We start from the raw sequence: 22351 nt of genomic DNA on the forward strand, positions 1-22351 counted from the left end.
CACTTTTGTATAGTCCCTTTATAAATAAACCTTTCTCTAATTATTCTTGTTCAATGTGTCATCTATTTCCTGTTTGGACTTGAATGAGTCATTGTCTTAAATACACATTGATTAAATGAGCCAGTGAAGTAATGAGTTAATGGAATATTTCATATAATTTTTAAAATAGTGTTCAAGAGCAAGAGATTAAGATTTAGCTAAATCTGGATTCAAATTCTAGCTCTGACACCTGTTAGAAGAGAAATCCTAGGCAAGTTACTTAAATTATTTAAACCTCAGGTTCATTATTAGTAAACTACGAATAACTAATTTGTTGGCTTTTAATAAATAATTTATTTTAATAACTAATTTATTTTAAGCATTAGCTGAGAAAATAGATGAAGAGCACATATGTATATTGCCTACCACATAGTAGGTGCTTAATAAACCAGTTCATTAAATAATTATTTATTGAGTGCCTACTATGTGTCAGGCACTATACTAATTATTCATTTGTGATTAAGAATGTGACTAAAACAAATATAGTTCCTTCACTCAGGTGGTTTTGGGTCTGATAGGAGACAGATACTTTAATGTCAAACAATTGTAGTCTTAACTATAGAATCCAAATGGAGATGAGTACTCTGAAGAAAAAGAATATGGATTCACAAAAGTATATAATGCAAGAATATGAAAGGAAAGAGTAAATTCACTAAAAGTCACATTATAAGTAAAGAACCTATTGCAGGCATGAAGATGGTGAGGTTAAAAATAAAACCTAAGCAGGCCAGTGTGGAGCATAGAGAGCAAGGAGGCTAGAGATGAATGAGTGCCTAGAGACATGCGTGAGGGTTGGACCATGTAGGACCCTTTGGTCCATCTCCAGGATTTTGGTCTTTATCCTAAGAACATTGGGAAGCCACTGCAAGTTTACAAACTGATGATCTGTGTTTATGTATTAAATTTCAAAAGTTCACTCTTAAATACAGTGCTTGCAAAGGTGATAAATAGCAGATTCCAGAAAAATATCTGATTGTTTTAGGGAATGAGGAAAAATATTGATTAAAGTTGGGGGAAGAGTAGATTTAGGGAGACAAAGTTACTTTGGGTTAGAATATTAATCATGGAGCTAGATTAGACACCTAGATTTCTGTCAGCTTTCACAACAGGATGAGAATTGGTGCCCTTTGCTAAGGTGAGGAAATTTGGAGCATGGAGACCATGCAGTATAGAAATGGACATATGCCTAGTGATTACAAGTTGGCTGGACAAAGGCCACTTGAGAAGCCTAAGAAAGATAATTGTATAAGCAATTATCTATCGGGATTTAAATATATGAGTTTTTAGAGCTTAGGAGCAATTTGAATTGGAGATATACATTTGGTCTATAAATAATAATTGGAGTTGTGGTCTTAAGTGAGATTTCCCAGGGAAGGTTGACTAAAAACATAGAGAAGATGGCCTCTACAAGCTTAATGAATCCCAGTATTTCATGGCTGAGTAGAGAGTGGTGGTCATCATGGAACACAAATAAGGAGCTACCAAAGAGGTAGGAGGAAAATCAGGAGAACATTGTAACAATCTGTGTTTCAAAAAGATGGAATAGACAACAGCCAAAGGCTGCTGAGAGGTCAAAAAGGCATAAAAATATTGATGATAGCACTAGATCTATTGAGTGGTGTGATTGGCCTAGAAACTAGACTGGGTAATGAGTAAGAGATAAGGAAACAAGGACTGTTGAGTATAGAAACGTCTTTCAAGAGATGTACCTTTGAAGACAAGAAAATATGTTTATATCAACCTCTGTGCTGTAGATATCTATATATATAAAAACCCAGTGACCGAATGGTAGAATGACCAGTGTGACCGGTCGATAAGTCACTATGATGTGCACTGACCACCAGGGGCAGACGCTCAATGCAGGAGCGTGATCAGTGTGCTCCCACAATGGGAATGCCACTTGGATGACCTGAATGAGCGGCATTCCCATAGCAGGAGCTGCTCAGAGGGCAGGTCCACAGCCGCTTGGCTGACTGGGATGATTGGTGCTCCCATAGCAAGCCAATGCCCACAGGCCATGCTCTTCACTAGTGCACGAATCATGCACTAGGCCTCTAATATTTAAATAAATGCTTAGAAATACATTAAATAGATTCTTTGCTAGTCTGGTGTGCATGTATGTCTAAGAAATGTAAATTTTAGCACACAGCTGTTAATATTTCAGCTTTTAGCAATCACAAACTTTATTTGCTTTTTGTGATCTGTGCGGCAACAGCACAGCCATGGATGAACTTGAGGGAAGGCAGTGAAGGATTACAAAAGACAGACAAGAGAATAAAGCTGGAGCTAGGTGGAATGCTGACCTTTGATTAGAGAGACAGTGCCACAGCTTGCAAGTCGAGTCTTTGTTTTATAGCCAGATTCCACGAGGCAAAGTAAGGGCGTGGTCAAGATGTTTATAACATTCTCATGGGTTTTGAATCTACTAAATTACATGCACCTGATCAAGCTTTGTTTACTCTCTGCAGCCTATATCACTTAGTCATCTGGGAGCCGCTCTCCACAGAGATCTTTAATATAAAAGAAATATTTCCCACCCTCATTGTCCACATAATTTTAATAAATGATTTGAGAAAGTGTGGGTGGCTTCCTTTACACAGAAGTGGCTGGGAAAAAGGCACTGAGGTACAAGTTTCAACTCAAGACAGTGAATTGTTCTGAGACCTAATCTTTGCTTCAATTTCTCTTCAAAGTATTAGTTAGGTGTAGTGGTTAATAATGCAGATTTTATGATAAAAGAAAACATGATAATTTCAAGAGATACATCAAAAGTGCTTTATTCAAAGTAATGTCTATTGCTAGCTACATATTTTCCCCATCTTTCAGTTAATTTGTAGATCTGTCTCAATAGAACTTTTCTTGTTTTGAGGGAAACCATTCAGAGACCCCATTTTCTAATTCTTTGTATGTTTGAAGTGCTGCTCAGAAAGTGTGTGTGTGCCATCAATTGCAACAAGTGGTAATCTGAAGGAGCAAGGTCTGGTGAATATGGTGGGTGGGTTAATACTTCCCAGACAAGATCTTCTAATGTGTCTTTAACTGGTTTTGAAGTGTGTGATGATGAGTTATCATGAAGCAAAATTACTTTGCCATGTCTTATGGCCCATTCTGGTCATTTTACGATCGAAGAGTGGCTCAAATTAATTATTTGTTGTCAATAGCGATGAGAATTAATGGTTCACCTGATTTTAGAAGCTCATAATACACTACCCCTTCCTGTTCCCACCAAATACAGAACATTGTCTTCTTTCCAAAGCCATTTGGCCTTATAGTCAGTGTTGATGGTTGATATGGATCAACCTTTGATTTTGTGCATTTGGGGTTCTCAAAATAAATCCACTTTTCATCGCCAGTCATAATTCAATAAAAAAAATTTTTTTTTTGTGCCATTGAAGCAACATTTTACTGATGACTTTTTGGTTTTCCATTTGTTTTTTGTTTAGTTGGTGTGGCACCCATTTTTCTTCCTTTAAAACCTTTCCCATTGCTTGTAAATGATTGGAAATGGTTTGCTGAGCAGTGTTTAATCTTTCTGCAAGTTGTTTTTGAGTTTGACATGCATCTTCATCTAATAATGTGCTTGTAATAGTTGGTCTTCAAACTTTTTCTGTTGACCTGGAAGATCTTTGTCTTTAAAGCATTTAAACCAGTGTTTACAAGTATCTTGAGATGGAGCATGTTCACCATAAGCTTCCCTAAGTATTCAGCAGCACTTTTCTTAAAAATAAACTAATAAATTAAAACTTCCCTCAAATGCTTTCTTTTTTGGCACAGAATTTGACACTTTTAAGCATAAAAATATCTTTTATGTTAACACCTTCAGAAAATTTGACATATAAAGTTTTGAAGCGTGTTGTCAATACAACAAAATAGCATACATATCAAATCACATATATATATCAACATATGTGTAACTTCATCCATTGAAAAAAATCCTCATTATTAACCACTACACCTAGTAAGTAAAAGTCTTTAAGGGTTGCTCATTTTACCCTGACTTTTGAAATGGAGTAAATTTTATGTGTGCATCTCATCCTTTCTTTTATTTCTCTTCCTCTCCTATATTAAATGGCTTCATGAATTGAAAATAATCTGAGGGAAGATTATGTGGAGAGGAAAAAAATTTAATCACTTCTATTTAGCATCTTTTTTGCCCACAAGCAATCTCTTTAGAAATATAGTCTAATATTCTCCTTTGTTAATTACCTAATAATCTACTTCTAAGACAGTTAATAATAATTTTAGAATTCCTTGAACAAGGCACTTTGTATCATGAGATAATGTATTGCATTTACCTGAAATTAATCTAATGCAAGATTAAAACAATTCTTGCCGTAACATAAAGTACATATTATATACACAATATGTAATACGCAGTAAAGATTTAAATTATCTTCTCACTAGAAGTCCAGTGCATGAAATTGCATGGCTCTGCCCACCCACACGTGCCTCGCCTTGCTCGCAGCCCCACCCACCTGCACGCAGCCTCCTGGTGACCAGTCTTTGGTCATTATGGTGTTATGACCACTGAATTTTTATTATATAGATGCATGGTTTGTAGTTATTCTAGTTTCTCTGTTAAAGGCATCTCAAATCTTTTTGGGAAATAGATTCAGAATTTTATTTCTTATTTTAACTTTTCATTTTTTATGTTAGTGTTCTGAATTATATTTATTATTACACTAGAGGCTTGGTGCATGAAATTTGTGCATGCGTGGGGTCCCTAGATCTGGCCAGCGATCAGGGCCAATCGGGGCCAGGCTGATCAGCGTTGGGCCAGAGAGAAGGCAACGGTTGCCAGGTTAGGCGCAGAAGGAATGGCTGCTGGCTGTTGCTGCCATAGTTGGTGCCCCTCCACCATGCCGTTCCCCACCTCCCTCCCTCCTCCTTCCCTTGCCACCATGGTGGGTGGGTAGCAGGCCAATCAGGGCCTGCTGGCTCACAGGAGGGATGGGGCACAAGAGGTTGGCCACTGGCCCCAAGGAGGGAGCTGTCCCTTAGCCCCCCTGAAAAAGAGGCTCTGTCTGCTACCACCCACCCCAATTCCCCATCCCAACCTGGGGGTCAGGGGAAGTGATCGAGGGAGGTTGGCCAGCTGGAAGGGGGGAGGGACAATGGGAGGTTAGCTGCTGGGGGGAGGTTGGCTGTGGGAGTGCACTGACCATCAGGTGGCAGCTCCTACATTGAGTGTCTGCCCCTTGTTGGCCAGTGCGCTTCATAATGACCTTTCATTCTGGTTGTTTCAGCTTCTTAGGCTTTTATATATATAGATTCTTTATAACATTTTCACCCTTTGCACTCCGCTGTCCACTCTCAGGGGACATCAGAATTCTAGCATATCACTCGGATGTCCCCTCTCAGGGGACATTGCAGTTTATTAGTGATTACGGGGAATTGAGTTATTTCAACGCAACTTTTTGAGACATGCATGTTTCCCTGAAGTTTTATCTTGAAATGGCACAAGAAATTAAATCAAAATATTGTAAAATTACTAAGAAATATACAAGAAATGTCAGCGGGTTTTGTGTCGGACGAGAACGTGAGATGCGTGCTCACGACGGTCCGAGCACTTCGTGACGCCACTTGAAAAGAATGGTAAGGGGAGTTTGTAGAAGAAAGGTCAGTTTTTCGAACATAGCGCGCACTGTATAGTGAGATATATAATTACAAATAAATAAGTCTACATCTGGAGGAAAAGATTTTCAAAGCTGAGCTCATTTTGGTTTGAAGCTTCGAGCAGTGCACATAGATCTAACGAGTGAGAAAATCGGAAAAGTGATTCTTTTCTTAGTGAATAAATTGTTTGGTGAAAGCTATTTTGGTAAATATCATCTTGTCAGTTAGTAATAACAATTAGAAATTTTCAACCCATGCATTTATTCATATTTTTTATTAGAACAATGGCAAAGCGTCCAACCACGAATGAGTCTCATGACACAAGTAGTAGTGAAGATGAGCTCCAGATAGACCTCTATACAGACACGTTAGAAAGACTAACTGTAGAACAAAACGACAGCAATGATAGTGATATCATTCAACCTAGAAGGCGACGAATTGTTCGCATAGATAGCGAAAGCGATAATAGTAGTACGGAAGAAAACACACGGCAACATGACAACGTATCATCAAGTGAAGAGTGGGAAGATGTTACCGAATCAGATGTTCCTCCAGCCATGATAAATTTTGATTTACACGAAGAAATAGCCGGACCACAAGTCCCGAGTAACATAAAAGAGCCCATAGACTATTTCACATTATATTTTACTGAAGAATTAGTAGACAGCATAATAAAAGAGACAAAAAATTATGCCAAAGAAGAAATTGAAAAGAAACAGCTTTCCCGAAAGTCAACTTGGCACAAGTGGTACAATATTACCAAAGAAGAATTTTTAGCATTTATCGCTGTCATCCTGAATATGGGATTGATTCAACTTCCCAACATGCAAGAATACTGGTCTACTGCTGCCAATAGTAGAATCCCTTTTTTTTTTTCCCCCGGAAACATTTACCAGGTCCAGATTTATGCAGATATTTTGGATGTTACATTTGAACAAACCCACGCAAGGAAATGCAACGATAAGAACTCGCATTCAGAAAGTTAGCAACTATTTAGAATATATAGATAGCAAATTTAGACAGTATTTCACACCATATAAAGCAGTCGCTGTGGATGAATCTGTTGTAAAGTTCAAAGGCAGAATAGCATTTATTACGTATAATCCCAACAAGCCAACAAAGTGGGGTATACGCATATATGCGCTGGCGGACTCAAGAACGGGATACTTATTTACAATACTTCCATACTATGGCAGCATAACCTCTGATAATATATCCCGGCCGGATCTTCCAGTAAGTACCAGGATTCCGCTACATTTATTCAAGAAATTATTAGAAAGAGTTCCTGATGCAAAAGGATACCACATGTTCACCGACAGGTACTATACCAGCATCCTTTTAGCGGAAGAACTGCTAAAGATGAATTGTCATCTTACTGGCACTATAAAGATAAATCGAAAAGGCGTACCGACACAAATAAAAAAACCAAAATTTTCAACCAATAAAACAGTTGCATACAGAAAGAATAATACTATGCTTCTTGCGTGGAAAGATAAAAGAATTATTACCATGCTCACCAATTATTATAACACAAACCTACAATCTACCCAGAGAACATTACGCGGTGGACATATCGTAACAGTCAGTAAGCCTGAAATGCTGTTAGAATATACGGCAAATATGGGTGGTGTGGATCGTGCAGATCAATACGCTTCAATGTATTGTTTCCTCTCTAAATCGCTTAAATGGTGGAGGAAGTTATTTTTTGGGGGGTTGGAAATGTGTGTGATAAACTCATACATAATGTATCGCATCGAAAAACAAACAAGTAATGAAATGCCAATGACACACCACAAGTTTGTCAAGACACTCGTTGACCAATTAAAGGGCGATTTTCGTTATCGAGAACGCGTCCATCCACATCTTCTGCGGACAATAGATTAAACAATAAACTACATATTCCTGATGTGGGACAAAGAAAACGGGACTGCATTGTGTGTTCTAACAGGAAAACACCTGGTGGCAGGCGTCAAACCACTTATTACTGTCAAACATGCACTAATCAGCCTGCAATGCATATTGGGGAGTGCTTCAAAACTTATCATACTGTACAAAATTATAAACAATAAAATATTTTTTTTTGCAAATATACATTCCTCGATGTCACCCAATTCATATAAGTCCAATATCATTATAATACGTTACTTGGTTCCAAAATTATACTAAATACTACGAGGGTCTGTAAATGCACGTTTCCCCGCAAAGTAGCCTCGAGTAGCTGGTAGCCAATGTCCAGAATGGTTTGGAGTGCAAAGGGTTCAAATTATTCATCACTTTGATTGACTTAATTATTTTTAACTGCTCCAAACTACAAAGATATTTGTACACAGATTTTGAAAAAATAGCATTTCTTAAATCTTTCAGCTACAAGTTCTCTCTGGATTTATTTTGTGCTAAGGAAACCAACTCTCTTATATTATAGTTTTCAGAGTTGTTGTTAAGCCACCAGTTGAGAATCAAATACAGCTTGATAATGGCTCTTATTGCTCTTACAAAAAGTTACATTATTTAAAAAAATATTCTTTTATTTTCAGGTATATTTGACATGAGTAGGAATTCCTCTTCCTTCTCCCTATCATCATCATCATCACCATCTAATCATTTCACAGTTGTTATTAAAAACGTTTTTCTTGCAGGTCCTGACACTAAACTAATGCAGAACAGTGGTAAGACAAAGTTTAAAAGGACAAGCATTGATAGATTGATGAATACTCTAGTATTATGGGTAAGTTACTATAACAAAAGTAGGCAATATCACTAGTCATTGTTATATTTATATATTTCTTTGCTGGGAATTGTTTCAAAAGTCTACATTCTGCTTGTGTAGTGTGTATTGGGGATTCTGCATTCTGGGCTCAGTTATATAGCCCTTTACTTTCCAGATTATGAGTTCTTGACCATTGGAAGAGTTTCTTATAAGAAGTGGGTTAGTGTTTATGGAGCTTCATGGTCTTGCAAATTCTCCATATCCTAAATATTTGTTTTGAGGAACAAAACATAATTTTTAAGGTAGTTTGGTCTTTCTGTTGTCTTACTTTTGCTCAAATCCTCTCAACATAGCTTATGGACAGGGCCAACTTCATGAGGGTGTGACCTGTTCATTTGTACAGAGTCCCCACTCTGAAAGGCCTCATGTTTGTTATTGATCTGCTGTCACTATGTAGGTGTATTTTTTTAAAAAAAGAAATTATTAATAAATTTTGAACAAGGGGAGGTGTCACGTGTTTTCAGTTTGCACTGAGCCCTGATAATCATGTAGCAGATTCTACTTATGAATTCTCTGAGGCCTAAGTCACAGTTCTGCTTCATAAAGCCTTCTAAACCTCCTAGCTCATGGTTATCTCTTTCATCTGAATATTATTTTTCCTCTGAATTTTTTAAAAATGATTTCTCTACCACCCACTTACTAAAAAATATACCAGCTATTTCTTATATCCTATCTTTTTTTTTTTTAGTTAGTATCATGCTGCCTTAGGCTGTGGATCTGATTTTTCATGTAATATTGCTTTGCCTCCTTATGAAGGGGTTAAGTTTCAGGACATTGACCTTGAAATATGAAGACAGTAACTTTGAACCATGTTCCCCCATCTGCCCCATCACAGACTTACAACTAATTATTTGCTTAACTGATATGTAATGGTGAGATTCTGAATAAGGAAAAACGGAAACACTTTTATTTGGACACAAATATTGTCCAGGCTCTGTTTTACTTTCAGTATTATCCTCAGACCTGGACTTTTCTCCTCTCCTCTTGGGGCTGAATCCCTGGGTCAAGGGACCTGCCCAGAATGAGTCTGTGTTCCTCCTAGAATTTCCAACTTAAATAACCCTGAGCTCACTCCTAGGGTTTGTATGGGGATTATATACGTATCCACCACAGTAAAATTACTGGGTTGTGAGATAAGGACTGTTCCAGCTTTTTGTACTAGACAATTGGATGATCCACTGGGGTATTAGAAGCCGAGCCTGTCCTTAAAGTCAGGCATTTAATGCTAACTATCGCCAATTTTAATGTTCTTACAGTAATTCAATTAAATTAATTTGTAGTATTAGCCATTGAAAGAAAGAGGATACTGTATGGTACAGGTACCACACTGGTAGATTACAGGGACTCATAATTCTACTTTTCTCTAATACATGGTTTTCTAATGTACTTTAAATTGCCTTCCCCAAGACTTTATTTTCTTAATGTGGGTATCTTTTTTTTTTTGAGAGAAAAAGAAAAGAAAAGAAAGCAGTTCTAGAACATCTGAATATTCTTTCATGGAGGAGAAAGGAAATCGGAGGGAAATGCATTCCTATTCTTTAGTCCCACTCCTCCCTCTGCAGTGGCTGATCTCTGCTCCTAACAGTGTATGTAGCAGGGAAAGTCACCTGAACGCCAAGTTCAGCTCAGGTCTTACCTTGTTCACTGATGTTGTGTTCTTCCTGTTTAAAGCTGGAATTTTGGGCTCACAAGTAGCTGACTTCGCTGTATTTCTGTTTGCTATACCTCCAAAATGTCTGCTTTGCTAATATTGACACTAATCACAATGTAAGAGTCAGTTAATTTTTAGGTTGCATCCTACCTTTTTTTCTTATTTCAAAAGGAAAGTATATATGTCATTAAATCTTTTAATTAATCCTTATCTTTCTTATTGACCTTAGGTAAGTATTGTATAGCTAGAACTGTGACCAAAAGATTTGCTCAGTCTAGGACAGTTATCATTAATTTTTTTTTCCTTTTGCTTTTGTGCACGGTGATTATATAACTTATTTAAACATGATACTTTTGAAGGGGGAAGGAAGGAACTCTATTCCTAGTAGATATAAACTGGGGTTGGCTTGAGCACATCAAGATGTATGAGCTTCTTTACTTAAGCCACTTAAATATATGTGCTCATTATGAATCAAAGAATTAAAATTAATAGCTTTGTGACTGTGGACAAGATATATAATTTTCTGTGCTTTTATTGTATTTTTGGTTTTAGTTTTTGGCCAGAAAGTGTGGAAATGATTGTTACAGAGTCAATGGGAGAATTGAAGAAATTTATGTAAAATATTTAGCTGAGTTCCCTACATAATAATATTAAATTTTACTCCCATGAATAATGATAAGTAATAAGAACTTTGTATAACCTGCTTTTCAAAGGACAATTTCTTGACATTAGGTGCGTAATTAGATTGCATTGATATGAGTAATTTTGAATTCAAGGCAATGTTAACCAGTCTCCTATTCTCATTTCAGATATTTGGGTTTCTCATATGCTTGGGAATTATTCTTGCCATAGGAAATTCAATCTGGGAGAACCAAGTTGGGACCCAATTCAGAAGTTTCCTTTTCTGGAATAAAGAAGAGAAGAACTTTGTGTTTTCAGGATTCTTAACATTCTGGTCCTATATTATTATTCTCAATACAGTTGTACCCATTTCATTATATGTGAGGTAAGATGAGAGTTTATACTTTAGGGAAGCCATTTCACCAAAAGCCTTTGTTTTCGTAATCACTTTTGTTTGTTTTAAAATTACAACAGTGAGATAGATGTCTTGTTCTGTTTATGATCTGCCACATCTGTTACAAATGAAGCAACTAAGCTGGTTAATCTGTTTAACTTTTACATTTCCAAATTATAATGCATGCATTTTATTTTCTTCATTTGATTCGTTTTCTCACGAATCTTTTTTCTTTGGAATATATGGACAATAATATAACCTCATGCAATCTGATTGAATAGAATTGGGTTGATGTTAGGTAAGGAATAAAATACTGTTTGGGGAGATCTATGGTGATGGTGCCTCCCTGCCACTAGTCTGACTCAGATACCTCCTACATTCAGATTCTATTCTATACTCACTAGCTCTGTAAATTGGGCAAGTTGACTTGCCTTTCAGTGCTTCAGTTTTCTCATTATAAAAATAGAGAAAAATAATAGGATTGTCTGAGGAGTAAGCAAACATGTAATGATCTTGGAATGATACTGACACATTATAAGAGCTTAATGAATATTCATTTTCCCTATTGCTGTTTGTAACTAGAAGTGAGTACATGAAGCAGTTGAAGTATAGTTGGTGGTGCTTAACCATTGTTAGATAGAAGCATGATTTATAACTTCCACTACAACTTGATCTGTCATTTCTAAAGCTAAAATGATCTCTCTTGATAGATACACACACACACACACACACACACACACACACACTCATATCTAGATAGATATAGATATATATGTGATTTTGAGTGTGTGTGTGTTTGATAAGTTGACCCAAAGCCTGTACATGAGACATTCATGATCCTAATTCTACCAAGACTGAGCCAGACAGTCCTAGAGAGGCTGGAGCCAAGAGGAGAGTTGATTGTTTGACTTTCCTCATCACCAGTATTTTAACAATACTCAAAATCACCAGCTCTAAATCTCCACTAATTTTTATGAGCTTCTTTTTCTCTCTTTCCAATATTCTAGCTATGATGAAGCAAGGGACATTTAATGCACAAAATCCGCCCTTGTTTTGGATAGCGGTCAGGGGACTGAAATGTCAAGTTGTGGGAAATTGACTTGAAGTAGTGGCATGTGGCCATAGTACCACAAATTGCTTTGAGCCTTTTGGAACTGTGGTCAGAGTGGGCTCTATGTAAACTGTGTCCTACTGGCTCATCTTTTGATTCTGAGGACTTCTCAAGCTTGTATCCAATTATAAAGTCTGTAGTAAATCCTGCTTTTTGCCAGAACAGCTATGATGAGCTTTTATAGCTTTCCTTTTATGTCCTAAATGAATAATAAATGCTCATAGTGGCTTACCACCAGTAAGTGTGCAGTTTTATATGACCTCATGAAGGAAGAAGTATATTCTAATATACATTCTTTCTTTGAAGTGCATTGACATTTTTCATTTAATGATTTGAAAGGTTGGTGTGTGTGTGTGTGTGTGTGTGTGTGTGTGTGTGTGTTAGATTCCCAGGTTAGCGTTCCTTTTCCTTCTACTGTGCCCTCTGTAGTGGTGGAAAGAAAATCTGTTTGGAATCATCCAAACCCAGGTTCTGGTCACGGCACTGCCACCAATAGCTGTGTGACCTTGGAAAAAGCACTTGACCTCTCTGTGCCTCAGTTTGCCTATCAAATATGTGCTACTAAGTAAAATGAGGGGATTAAAATAATAGATTCCTGTCTTTCTGCTCCAAATAATACCGCTTTACCTTTTTAGATAGCATTTTATATTTTATATAAAGTATTTTCACCTACATTTATGTCTTCTAACACTCTTAGGAGGTAGTTATTGCTGAACATTTTTCAAAAATGAGATTATTCACTCAGGGTCATGGTGTTGGTTAGAACCAAGATCCAAATCTAAGTCTTCTGACACTTGGCACAGTGTTTTCTCCTCTATGCCCAAGCTGTGTGTGATTTAATCATCAGTGAAGAAATCAAGAATTAAAAAGAGGCTGGAATCCTTGTCTGTTGGTAAGGCACAGTATTGATGAGGATAAATGTAAGCTTTGCTTTCACTAAATAGGAACAGCGATTCTGATTTGAACTTGGGGTCGGGAAGCATTCTGAGGAATTTGCTCAGTCTTACAGGCTGAGACCTAGAAAAAGAGAACTCCCAGATATTTCTGTTTGGAGGGATAAAGGCCTTCACCAGAAGCTTCCCTTTGGCTTTTGAATTGCTACCAAGGATAAATTAGTGCCATATGTCACTTTAAAGTAATAGTGCAGAATTTACTTTGAATGGTTAACAATTCCACGTGAGCAAAGGAGGTTGATTGTGGTAAGATATTTCTATGCTGTCAGTTTGTTTATCTGTAGTGTTAAACATACCCAGCTATGGTTTCTTATATATACCAACTCAAAAAAAGCAACTGTGGTATTCCAAAGGAATTAGCTTCTGAGTGTTTTTTCCAAAGCAATAGGAACTCCTTTCCATGTTGCTTGTTTAGCCACTGAATAGGGAGAATCATTAGCCTGTTCTTTGAGCATGAAGGCAGAGGACACTAAGTGGCTTGATCATGCTAACTTTGAATATTTGCCTCCTTTCTCCATCATAAAACAAAAGGATGAATGTTCCACTGTGACTCTCTTAAATCCTGTTTTCTCAACAAAAAGGATGCGCTTTCTCTCAAGAGACTATTTTAAGGTCTAAGAATTCAAGTTAATTTAGAGTATTTCCATTGGTTTGTACTGTAACACAGAAGGATCAAATTCTGTTCCATTAATTTTTTTTTTTGCCTTAAGTTTTCAGGGAGATACTTTACTTTTAAATAAATGAAAGCTTCAAGTGATCTGTGCAGTTACTTGCATAATGTTGGTCTTAAAAATCTTATTGATTTTTTTACAGAGAGGAAGGGAGAGAGATAGAAACATCAATGAGAGAGAAACATCGATCAGCTGCCTCTTTCATACCTACTAGTGGGGATGTGCCTGCAACCAAGGTACATGCCCTTGACCAGAATCAAACATAGGACCTTTTAGTCTGCAGGCCGACACTCTATCCACTGAGCCAAACTGCTTAGGCCTTATGGCATTTTTAAGGCCAGGTCTGCACTGGCCTTACAAAATGCCTGAATTCTAGTTTTGGCTCTGTGGTTAATTATTTATGTGACCTGGAGTAAGTCACTTAACTTCTGTTAATGTCCTTATTAATGAAATGAATGATTAGTCAGGATTCATTCATGTAATCCTGACTGACTGCCAATGACAGGTACGGCGCTGTGTCTGATCCATATGCACTAATGCTTTCTGAGTGACAGAATAAGGAAAACAAAGCCGAATTAGAACAGTTATTAAGGAACTTATAAGAAGTGTGTATGGGTGGTGGTGGTGCTGTAGTGGTGGTGGATACAGAATAGTAAGCCATAACAGAAAAACATATGAATAAATACATGCAGAGTATGACATTTATTTTTTTATCATATGATTCTAAGAATCATAATGTGATTTTTAGTTTGGGTGAAAGAAAGTGTTACCATTTAAATAGTTATAAAATGAATTAATATCATACCACTTTGGGGGAGAAAATGTAGATATGTCATGCAGTGACAGAGCTAGAAGCATAGAATTTAATGCCCTGCATGTCCTCTTTTGTCTTCAAGGAGATGAATGTTTAGAGGTAATATAACAGGCTTCTGTGAACTTTCTCACTTTACCGCTGAGAAAACAAAGGCTTAATTCCCATTAAGATCAGAAATGAGCTACAGGTTCTTGCTATGACCATTACTATTTTGTTCTGTTCTGGATGTCTTTATTAATGTACTAAGACATGCAACTGAAATATCACTAAACAAAATGAGAGATGAAACTAAAACTGAAATAAATCTATTAGGAAGGAAGAGCTTAGACAATGTGATTACAATTCTAGAAAATCCAAATGCTTTTAATTTTAAAAAGTTTTCATTAAGTCAATAATAATTTTAAAAATTATCAGTAAAATATATAATGTCAATGAACAAGTTATCAAGCTATGGTGTGAACATATGTGAAAAAAATAAGACTAAACTAATATATATATATATATATATATATATATATATATATATATATATATTATCAATTCCAGAGAGGAAGGGAGAGGGAGAGAGAGATACAAATATACAAACAAGAGAAAACTTCTGTATGTTAAAAACAGTGGAGTCAGAATTAAAAGACAAATGATGTATTTGGTAGCATATTTGCATAATGTCTGTATATGAAAATACATGTTTCTTAACAAATAGCTAAATACACTAACATCTCAATAGGAAAATAAAATAGATAACACAATTAGGTAATTCCTAGAAGAAAACAACTGGCCAATAAAATCTGAAACAAATGTTTAAATATTTACTGAAAAGAAATGCAGTAAAAAGCAATTAGATGAATTTGACTTAGCACCCAATGAAAGATAATTTTCAATAATCTAATGGTAGAAACTTACATTATCATAACCTTTTTAGAAAATGATTTGGCCTTATATATGATAAAGGTTGAGAAAGTTCATACCTTGGGCTACAGAAATTTCATTTCCACAGTTGGAAAGTCATAAATCACCGCTAGATTGTAAGACAATGCTCTTGTCCTGGTAAATAGGCAGAATAATATGACAACACCCTCTTGTTTCCACTCAGTATCTATCATGGCTTTCTCTATGCTTCACAGAGATTCTTTCCACATCTTTTGGCAAAGTGAAGCCACATCAAAGAAAGTATTGGAGAGAGAGTCCTCAAAGACATACTACTTCAGATCAAACACCTGACAAACATCTTTAATAATATTTTCTCCTAAGATATAGGAGAAATGCCAACTAATATGTAACACAAGAAATCTCCACTGGGCCTGTTTAATATAAATAGAGAACCATGAGCCGTCCCCTAAGGTTTTATGTAAAGTTGGCATATTGTCTCCTGGGGCTGTAAGGAAACAACTTAGGAAGGTTTAAGATAGGTTCTTGCCAAAACCGGTTTGGCTCAGTGGATAGAGCACATGTGTCAAACACTAGGCCCTCGGGCCAAATTCGTCCCGCCAGGCCTTGCAATGTGGCCCGCACCGCGCTGTCATCACTGCACTCCGCTGCGTTTCCATCACAATGACAGTTTATGACTGTTCAGTAAACCATTCGGCCCGCGATTTAGGCTGGATTTTAGATTTTGCCCCTTCTCTGATTGAGTTCGACACCCCTAGGATAGAGCATCGACCTGCAGACTGAAGGGTCTCAGGTTCAATTCTGGTCAAGGGCATGTACCTTGGTTGTGGGCGCATCCCCAGTGGGGGGTGTGCAGGAGGCAGCTGATGGATGTTTCTCTCTCATTAATGTTTCTAACTCTCTATCCCTCTCTCTTCCTCTCTGTGAAAAATCAATAAAATATATATTTAAAAAAAAGAAAAGAAAAGGAAATAGGCTCCGGTTTGGCTCACTGGATGGAGCATCGGCCTGCGGACTGAAGGGTCCCGGGTTCGATTCCAGTCAAGGGCATATATCTTGGTTGTGGGCACATCCCCAGTAGGTGGTGTGCAGGAGGCAGCTGAATCAGTTCCTCTCTCATCGATGTTTCTAACTCTCTATCTCTCTCCCTTCCTCTCTGTAAAAAAACAATAAAATATATTTAAAAAATTATGTGCCGCTGAGATGCTTCTGAAGGTCACCAGGGATAGAAAGAGCATCCACAATTTCTCCTAAACTCCAAGGACTTTGGCAGACGTCTTATTGTACTTTGGCAAAGCTTTGCATGTTCTGAAATTAATGGAGCAACTCTTCTTCTCCCCCTATGTTAATGGATGACAGTGTGGAAGTAATTCGTCTGGGACATAGTTACTTTATAAACTGGGACCAGAAGATGTATTACTCTCGGAAAGCAACACCTGCTGCAGCTCGAACAACCACGCTCAACGAGGAGCTGGGCCAGATTGAATATGTCTTCTCTGACAAAACGGGCACCCTCACACAGAACATCATGACTTTTAAAAAATGTTCCATTAATGGGAGAATCTACGGTAAGGGAAACAGTTCCTTTTTAAAAATTATATTATTAATGGTGCTGTAAAAAATGAGCAAGCCTATATATTGTTTCTTATTAAGAACTCTAAACCATCACTGCTTTCTTGTTAATACAGGTGCCACCGGCATCTAACAGAGCTTACCACATAATAAACACTCACTAAATATTAGCTGGATCAATAGATATTCATCCAATAACTTAAATGTTTTTTAAATTGAATAATTTAAATGTTTTTAAATTGATTTTTAGAGAGAAAGAAAAGGAGAGAGAGAGAGAGAGAGAGAGAGAGAGAGAGAGAGAGAGAGAGAGAGAGAGAGAGAGAAACATCAATGAGAAAGAAACATTGATTAACTGCCTCCTACACATACCCTACTGGGGGTTGAGCCCGCCACCCAGGCATGTGCCCTGACGGGGAATCGAACCAGCGACCTCCTGGTGCATGGGCTGATGCTCAACCAACTAAGCCACACCAGCCAGGCAATGTTGAATAATTTAGATGAAACTGAATTTTTTACCATTCACGGGTAAAGAAGGGGCTTAGATGTGGTACTGTCCGAAGTTCCATTCAGTGTTCCAACTCTGTGATTCTGCTTTGTGGTACTTAATAGGTCCATATCCCAGAGAGGACAAGTTCTTGGTAGTATTCTATACATCCTTCCCATCAGCTCTGGAATTGATGTTAGTGCCTGTATTTGTGAGAATTTACTATTCATTCATGAGAATTCACATTGTAGAAAGCTACTTTGAGGGGCCAAACAAGCTAGTTCATCATTATGCAGTTCCTGTTTGTAAGCTTTGTCAGGATACCTGCTCTGTATTTGAATTTCAAGCATTCTATTTATATGTGATCTTTCTCACCCAGAGTTTGGTCAATTAGCAGACAATTCCTTCTGCTGAGAGCATGGACACTATGCAGAAGGTTTCCGTTGGGTCCCCCTGGACTCCTGATCTTATTTCACTGGATTCTGAGAGTCCAGTTTCTCCATACAGAAATCTCAGGAAGTAAAGGAAATCCAAGAAACACAGGAATAAATTCCCATTGTCTCCTGATAGGAAACTTCACATCCTCCAAAATATTTGTCCTTGCGCTAGTGAATAAAACCTAAATATTTTAAAGTAAGATTTGACCTTAAACAAAATTAAGAACACAAGACGTTGGTTTTTATACTCTCCTGCCTTTTAACCTCCCTCTTTTAACCCAGCCTTGTAACTCAGGGGCACCAAGGTTTCCTTCACCCCTCTGATGCTCCCTACTTCCATGGAGTGGACCAGATGGTTTTTAACCTGGACTCCCACAAGCCTCAGCTATATTGTGCATTTCATATATCCCTATCATAATTGCTAGTAAATAAAATAGAACCTTTCCTTTAAAAGCTTTATGGACATTATTTTAAAGACTTTTTAAATACTGTCTTAACCCAAAGAGTAGTTTAAATGGGAAAATTGTAGAGTATTCGAGGTATTTTGGATTTGGGGGAACTTTTGAATTATTTTGCCATGGCACCTATTGATAATATAATAATATTAATAATATCACTTCTAGGAAACGATGTTAAGTATATCATCAGTCATATGGACCCAGATTTGTTTGTAGAGTGGTTTGTCACAGGAATATTTTTAGAGAAGGCCTTTGATATTCACAGAGTAAATATCCCAAGATCTTTGCAAATCTCCAACTTATAAATCCCATAATAGCTTATAATTTCCTCATAAAATGCAGCAAAGTAACTGAAATATTTAAGCAACATCTTTAGACCCTTAATTTGTATGCCATATTAATTTATGTTTCAGAATAACTTTTCCCTGTTATCATACATGTTGGTATTGTTTATACCATAGATCCAGGCCTTGCCAATTTTTGACATTATACTCTGATTTGTTTAAATCGTCTCTTTTCTGGCTCAGAACTATTATTTTTCTTAGACCTCTTTAATTTTCCTTCACTCTGATCATAACCCTAAAGGTGAGCTTTCTTTGGGGGGGGGGGCTGTTTTACACCAAGAAACAGTTTTTTTCTCATTCTTTACTAGAGTTATTGTATCTGGGGTAAGGACTGGAACAAGCACGGTGAGTCTGAAATTTAAACCGAGGTGCTTGGTTAGGTTCTATTATAGTATAATCAACCTCAAAACAACTCTGCAAATATTGGTTTTCTCTGGGTGGCAGGACTTCTAAACATTTCTATTATAAATGTCCAGTATTTTACAATATATCTATAATGATCAGATATTGGCTTTATCCTAAGAAGTTATTTTTAAGTGTCTGGCACATATAGTAGGTGGCTAAAGTTTACATGCTTGTCTGACCTTCATAATACACGGTTGTATCTGGCCTCAACCACGGTAGACAAAGATGTACTCACAAGCTCTAGTATTGACAACAATTGGTCTGTATTGAATATAATTTTGGACTCCCCAACAGTGGAGAGTAGACGGTAAAATTTGCATCTCACAAACATCATAGATAATGTAATACCAGAATGATGAAATATCAGAAATACATAATTGTAAATTTTGCTTAAATGCATAAAGCATGGTAGTTCTATCTTGGGCAAACATGAGTATCTATCTCTGTAGATAGCCATGTTTAAAGTTACAATTTGAAAATACTCCTAAAAAGTCTACCTTTGAACCCAAAATACCACCCAGTAGTGGTACTTTAATAAGTGCATTCCTGAAGATTAAATGTCTAAATCTAGTTTCAATTTCATTTAGTTTTAATTCTCAATTTTTGTTTGGCAGGTGAAGAACATGATGACCTGGGTCAGAAGACAGACATAACTAAGGTGTGGAGGTGATAAAATTTCATTTTTACTTTAAATTTCAGATTGTGCATGCTTTTAAAATGATGAATTCCTAAAGGTCTAATTTCTACTATGACCAGATGAGATACATAATATTAAAATATTTATATAATTCAAAATTTCTTCTTATGCAGGTTTCCAACCCCAGAATTACCACTTCCTTATTCTAATATTTGTATATATGCAAGCAAATGTATTTCTCCACTTTTTAAGGTAGATATATACCCTGTTCTTTCAACTTTCTCAGAAATGCAGTTTGGAGATATTTCTTGATCAGTAAAAAAAAAAAAAAAAAGAGTACTTCTTATTCTTTTTAATAACTTATAGTATTTTGACATTGCTGTTCTATAATTTATGTAAAGAGACACTTGGACATTCAGGGTATTTTCAATATTTTGTTATTAAAGAAAATGCAGCAAAAATGACAGTGTGTACCTATGCTGTTTCATGTGGATCCTATATTCTAACAAGTTCTGTTTTTAGAAATGAATTACCAGCTCAAAAGGCATGTGCATTTGTAACTTGATAAATATTGCCAGATTACCCTTTTTAGAATTTATACCAATTTACTCTCCCACAAAAATACCAATACTATGTTGTATCAGAGTTTTTGATCATTGACAGACTATGTAAGACACAGTATATCAAATTGTTTCAAATTTTAATTTCTCTTATTATGAATGAGGTTGAACATCTTCTCATATGTTTAATAGCTTATTGTATTTTCTTTACTGTGAACTTCTGGTTCATAATATTTTACCCACTTTTATATTGAATTATCATCTATTCATTGTTTCTGAGAATAAATATCACTTATGTTAATTTTATTTTTCAGAATCTGGAAAACTACTAGATTCTGTTTGCTAATGCTTTATTTAGATATATGCATTGGCATTTGTAAGGCATGTTAGTCCTCCATGTCCATTTTGGGGGTAATGTTTGCTTTGCTACCAATGTTATATTTGCTTTAGAAAGGATTTTTTTTTTCACTATTTAATATTCCATAGGATAATTTAAATATTCTGTGTCTTAAAATTTTCATAAAATTCCTGTAAAATCATGTAGACCTGGTGGTGTTTAGGTAGTAACCCTTTGATAATCATATTTTCTTTCCCATGGTATTTATCTGTTTAGAATTTCTAACTCTTCTGAAATGGTTTGGGAAATTATATTTTCCTACAATATTCCCCAATTCAAAAGGATTTCCAGATTTATTTGCAAAGACTTGAACAAAAAGATCTATTATGATTCTATTAATTTCTTCTTTATCTGTGACTACCCTGTTTCCCCGAAAATAAGACAGTGTCTTATATTAATTTTTTCTCCCAAAGTTGCGCTAGGTCTTGTTTTCAGGGGTTGTCTTATCTTTCCATGCACTAGGTCTTATTTTTGGAAGATGTCTTATTTTTGGGGAAACACAGTATTTTTTCTCATTTCTTATTTTTCCCCTTCTTGATTATTTTAAAAAGTTGCCCTTTTCTCCCAAATAAAGTACAGCTTTTGAATTTATTATTTATTTATTTATTATTGCTTTTTAATCAATAAGTTCTGCTTTTATCTTTATTAATGCATTCTTTCATCACTTCTTAACTTTCTTTTGTTGTTTCCCCCCAATTTTTTAATCGGATGTTTAACATTTTGCTTTTATTCTTCCTTTTTAAAAATACAAATATTTATGGTTGTTAATTTTCCCTGAACACTGCTTTAGTTTTACCACATGGATTTGGGTATGTAGTTTGTGAAATTATCGTTATCATGTCTATTTGAATATTTATATTGAACAATCTATTTTTAAGAAAGAGTTTTAAAATGTCCAAGTGGTAGGGGCTTTCCCCCTCTGACTTGATTATACTTTTAATAAAAGAATATATTTGCATTTTTGGAATTTTTTGGAGTTTTCTTTGTGGCTTATTATGATCAATGTTCCAGGGTTTGTAAAAAGAAAGCATATGTATATTCTGTTTTCAAAGTATAAAATTAGCTAAATGTCATTTAGTACTGCCTTATTAATTATATTATTTAGGTTTTATGTTTCATTATTTATCTTTTATCTATATTATCTCTTTTGATTAAATAGGTTAATTAAAGTATTCTGATAATCTTTCTCTTGCTCCTATATAACCTGAACTTTTTGTTTTGCTTTGCTATTTTGGAGTGCATTAATGTTTATAGTGGTATATTTTTATTATGAATTATACAATTTAATATTAAAAGTGCTCTTCTTTGACTTATTTAATTCTTCTTGGCCTGAATTTAATCTTATTTGCTATTATGATAATGACTTATGGTTTCTTTTCATTTGCATTTGTCCACTTTTTATTTTCAATGTTCCTGAATGACTTTATTTTAGGTGTGTCTCTGTGTGCAGCACAGGCTTAGATTTTGCTTTGCATTCCAAACTTTCAAACTTGTTATTTTATTTATTCTTTTTTTTTATTTGCTTGTTCATT

The 22351-nt window shown here is 36.0% G+C and overlaps 1 protein-coding gene across 6 annotated transcripts in view; it reads left to right on the top strand.

Annotated features, from left to right (window-relative positions):
• Positions 1-22351, top strand: part of ATP8B4 (ATPase phospholipid transporting 8B4 (putative)) — a 229102-nt gene that overhangs the window by 126069 nt on the left and 80682 nt on the right. For all 6 annotated transcript variants that reach the window (XM_036442585.2, XM_036442537.1, XM_036442619.2 and 3 more), the window contains 4 exons: positions 8292-8380; positions 10883-11079; positions 16885-17093; positions 19840-19883. In XM_036442585.2, the coding sequence (XP_036298478.1) occupies positions 8292-8380; positions 10883-11079; positions 16885-17093; positions 19840-19883 (539 nt within the window). The remainder of the gene's footprint in view (positions 1-8291; positions 8381-10882; positions 11080-16884; positions 17094-19839; positions 19884-22351) is intronic.

Source organism: Pipistrellus kuhlii, unplaced genomic scaffold (assembly GCF_014108245.1).
Source record: "Pipistrellus kuhlii isolate mPipKuh1 unplaced genomic scaffold, mPipKuh1.p scaffold_m20_p_1, whole genome shotgun sequence".
NCBI lineage: Eukaryota > Metazoa > Chordata > Mammalia > Chiroptera > Vespertilionidae > Pipistrellus > Pipistrellus kuhlii.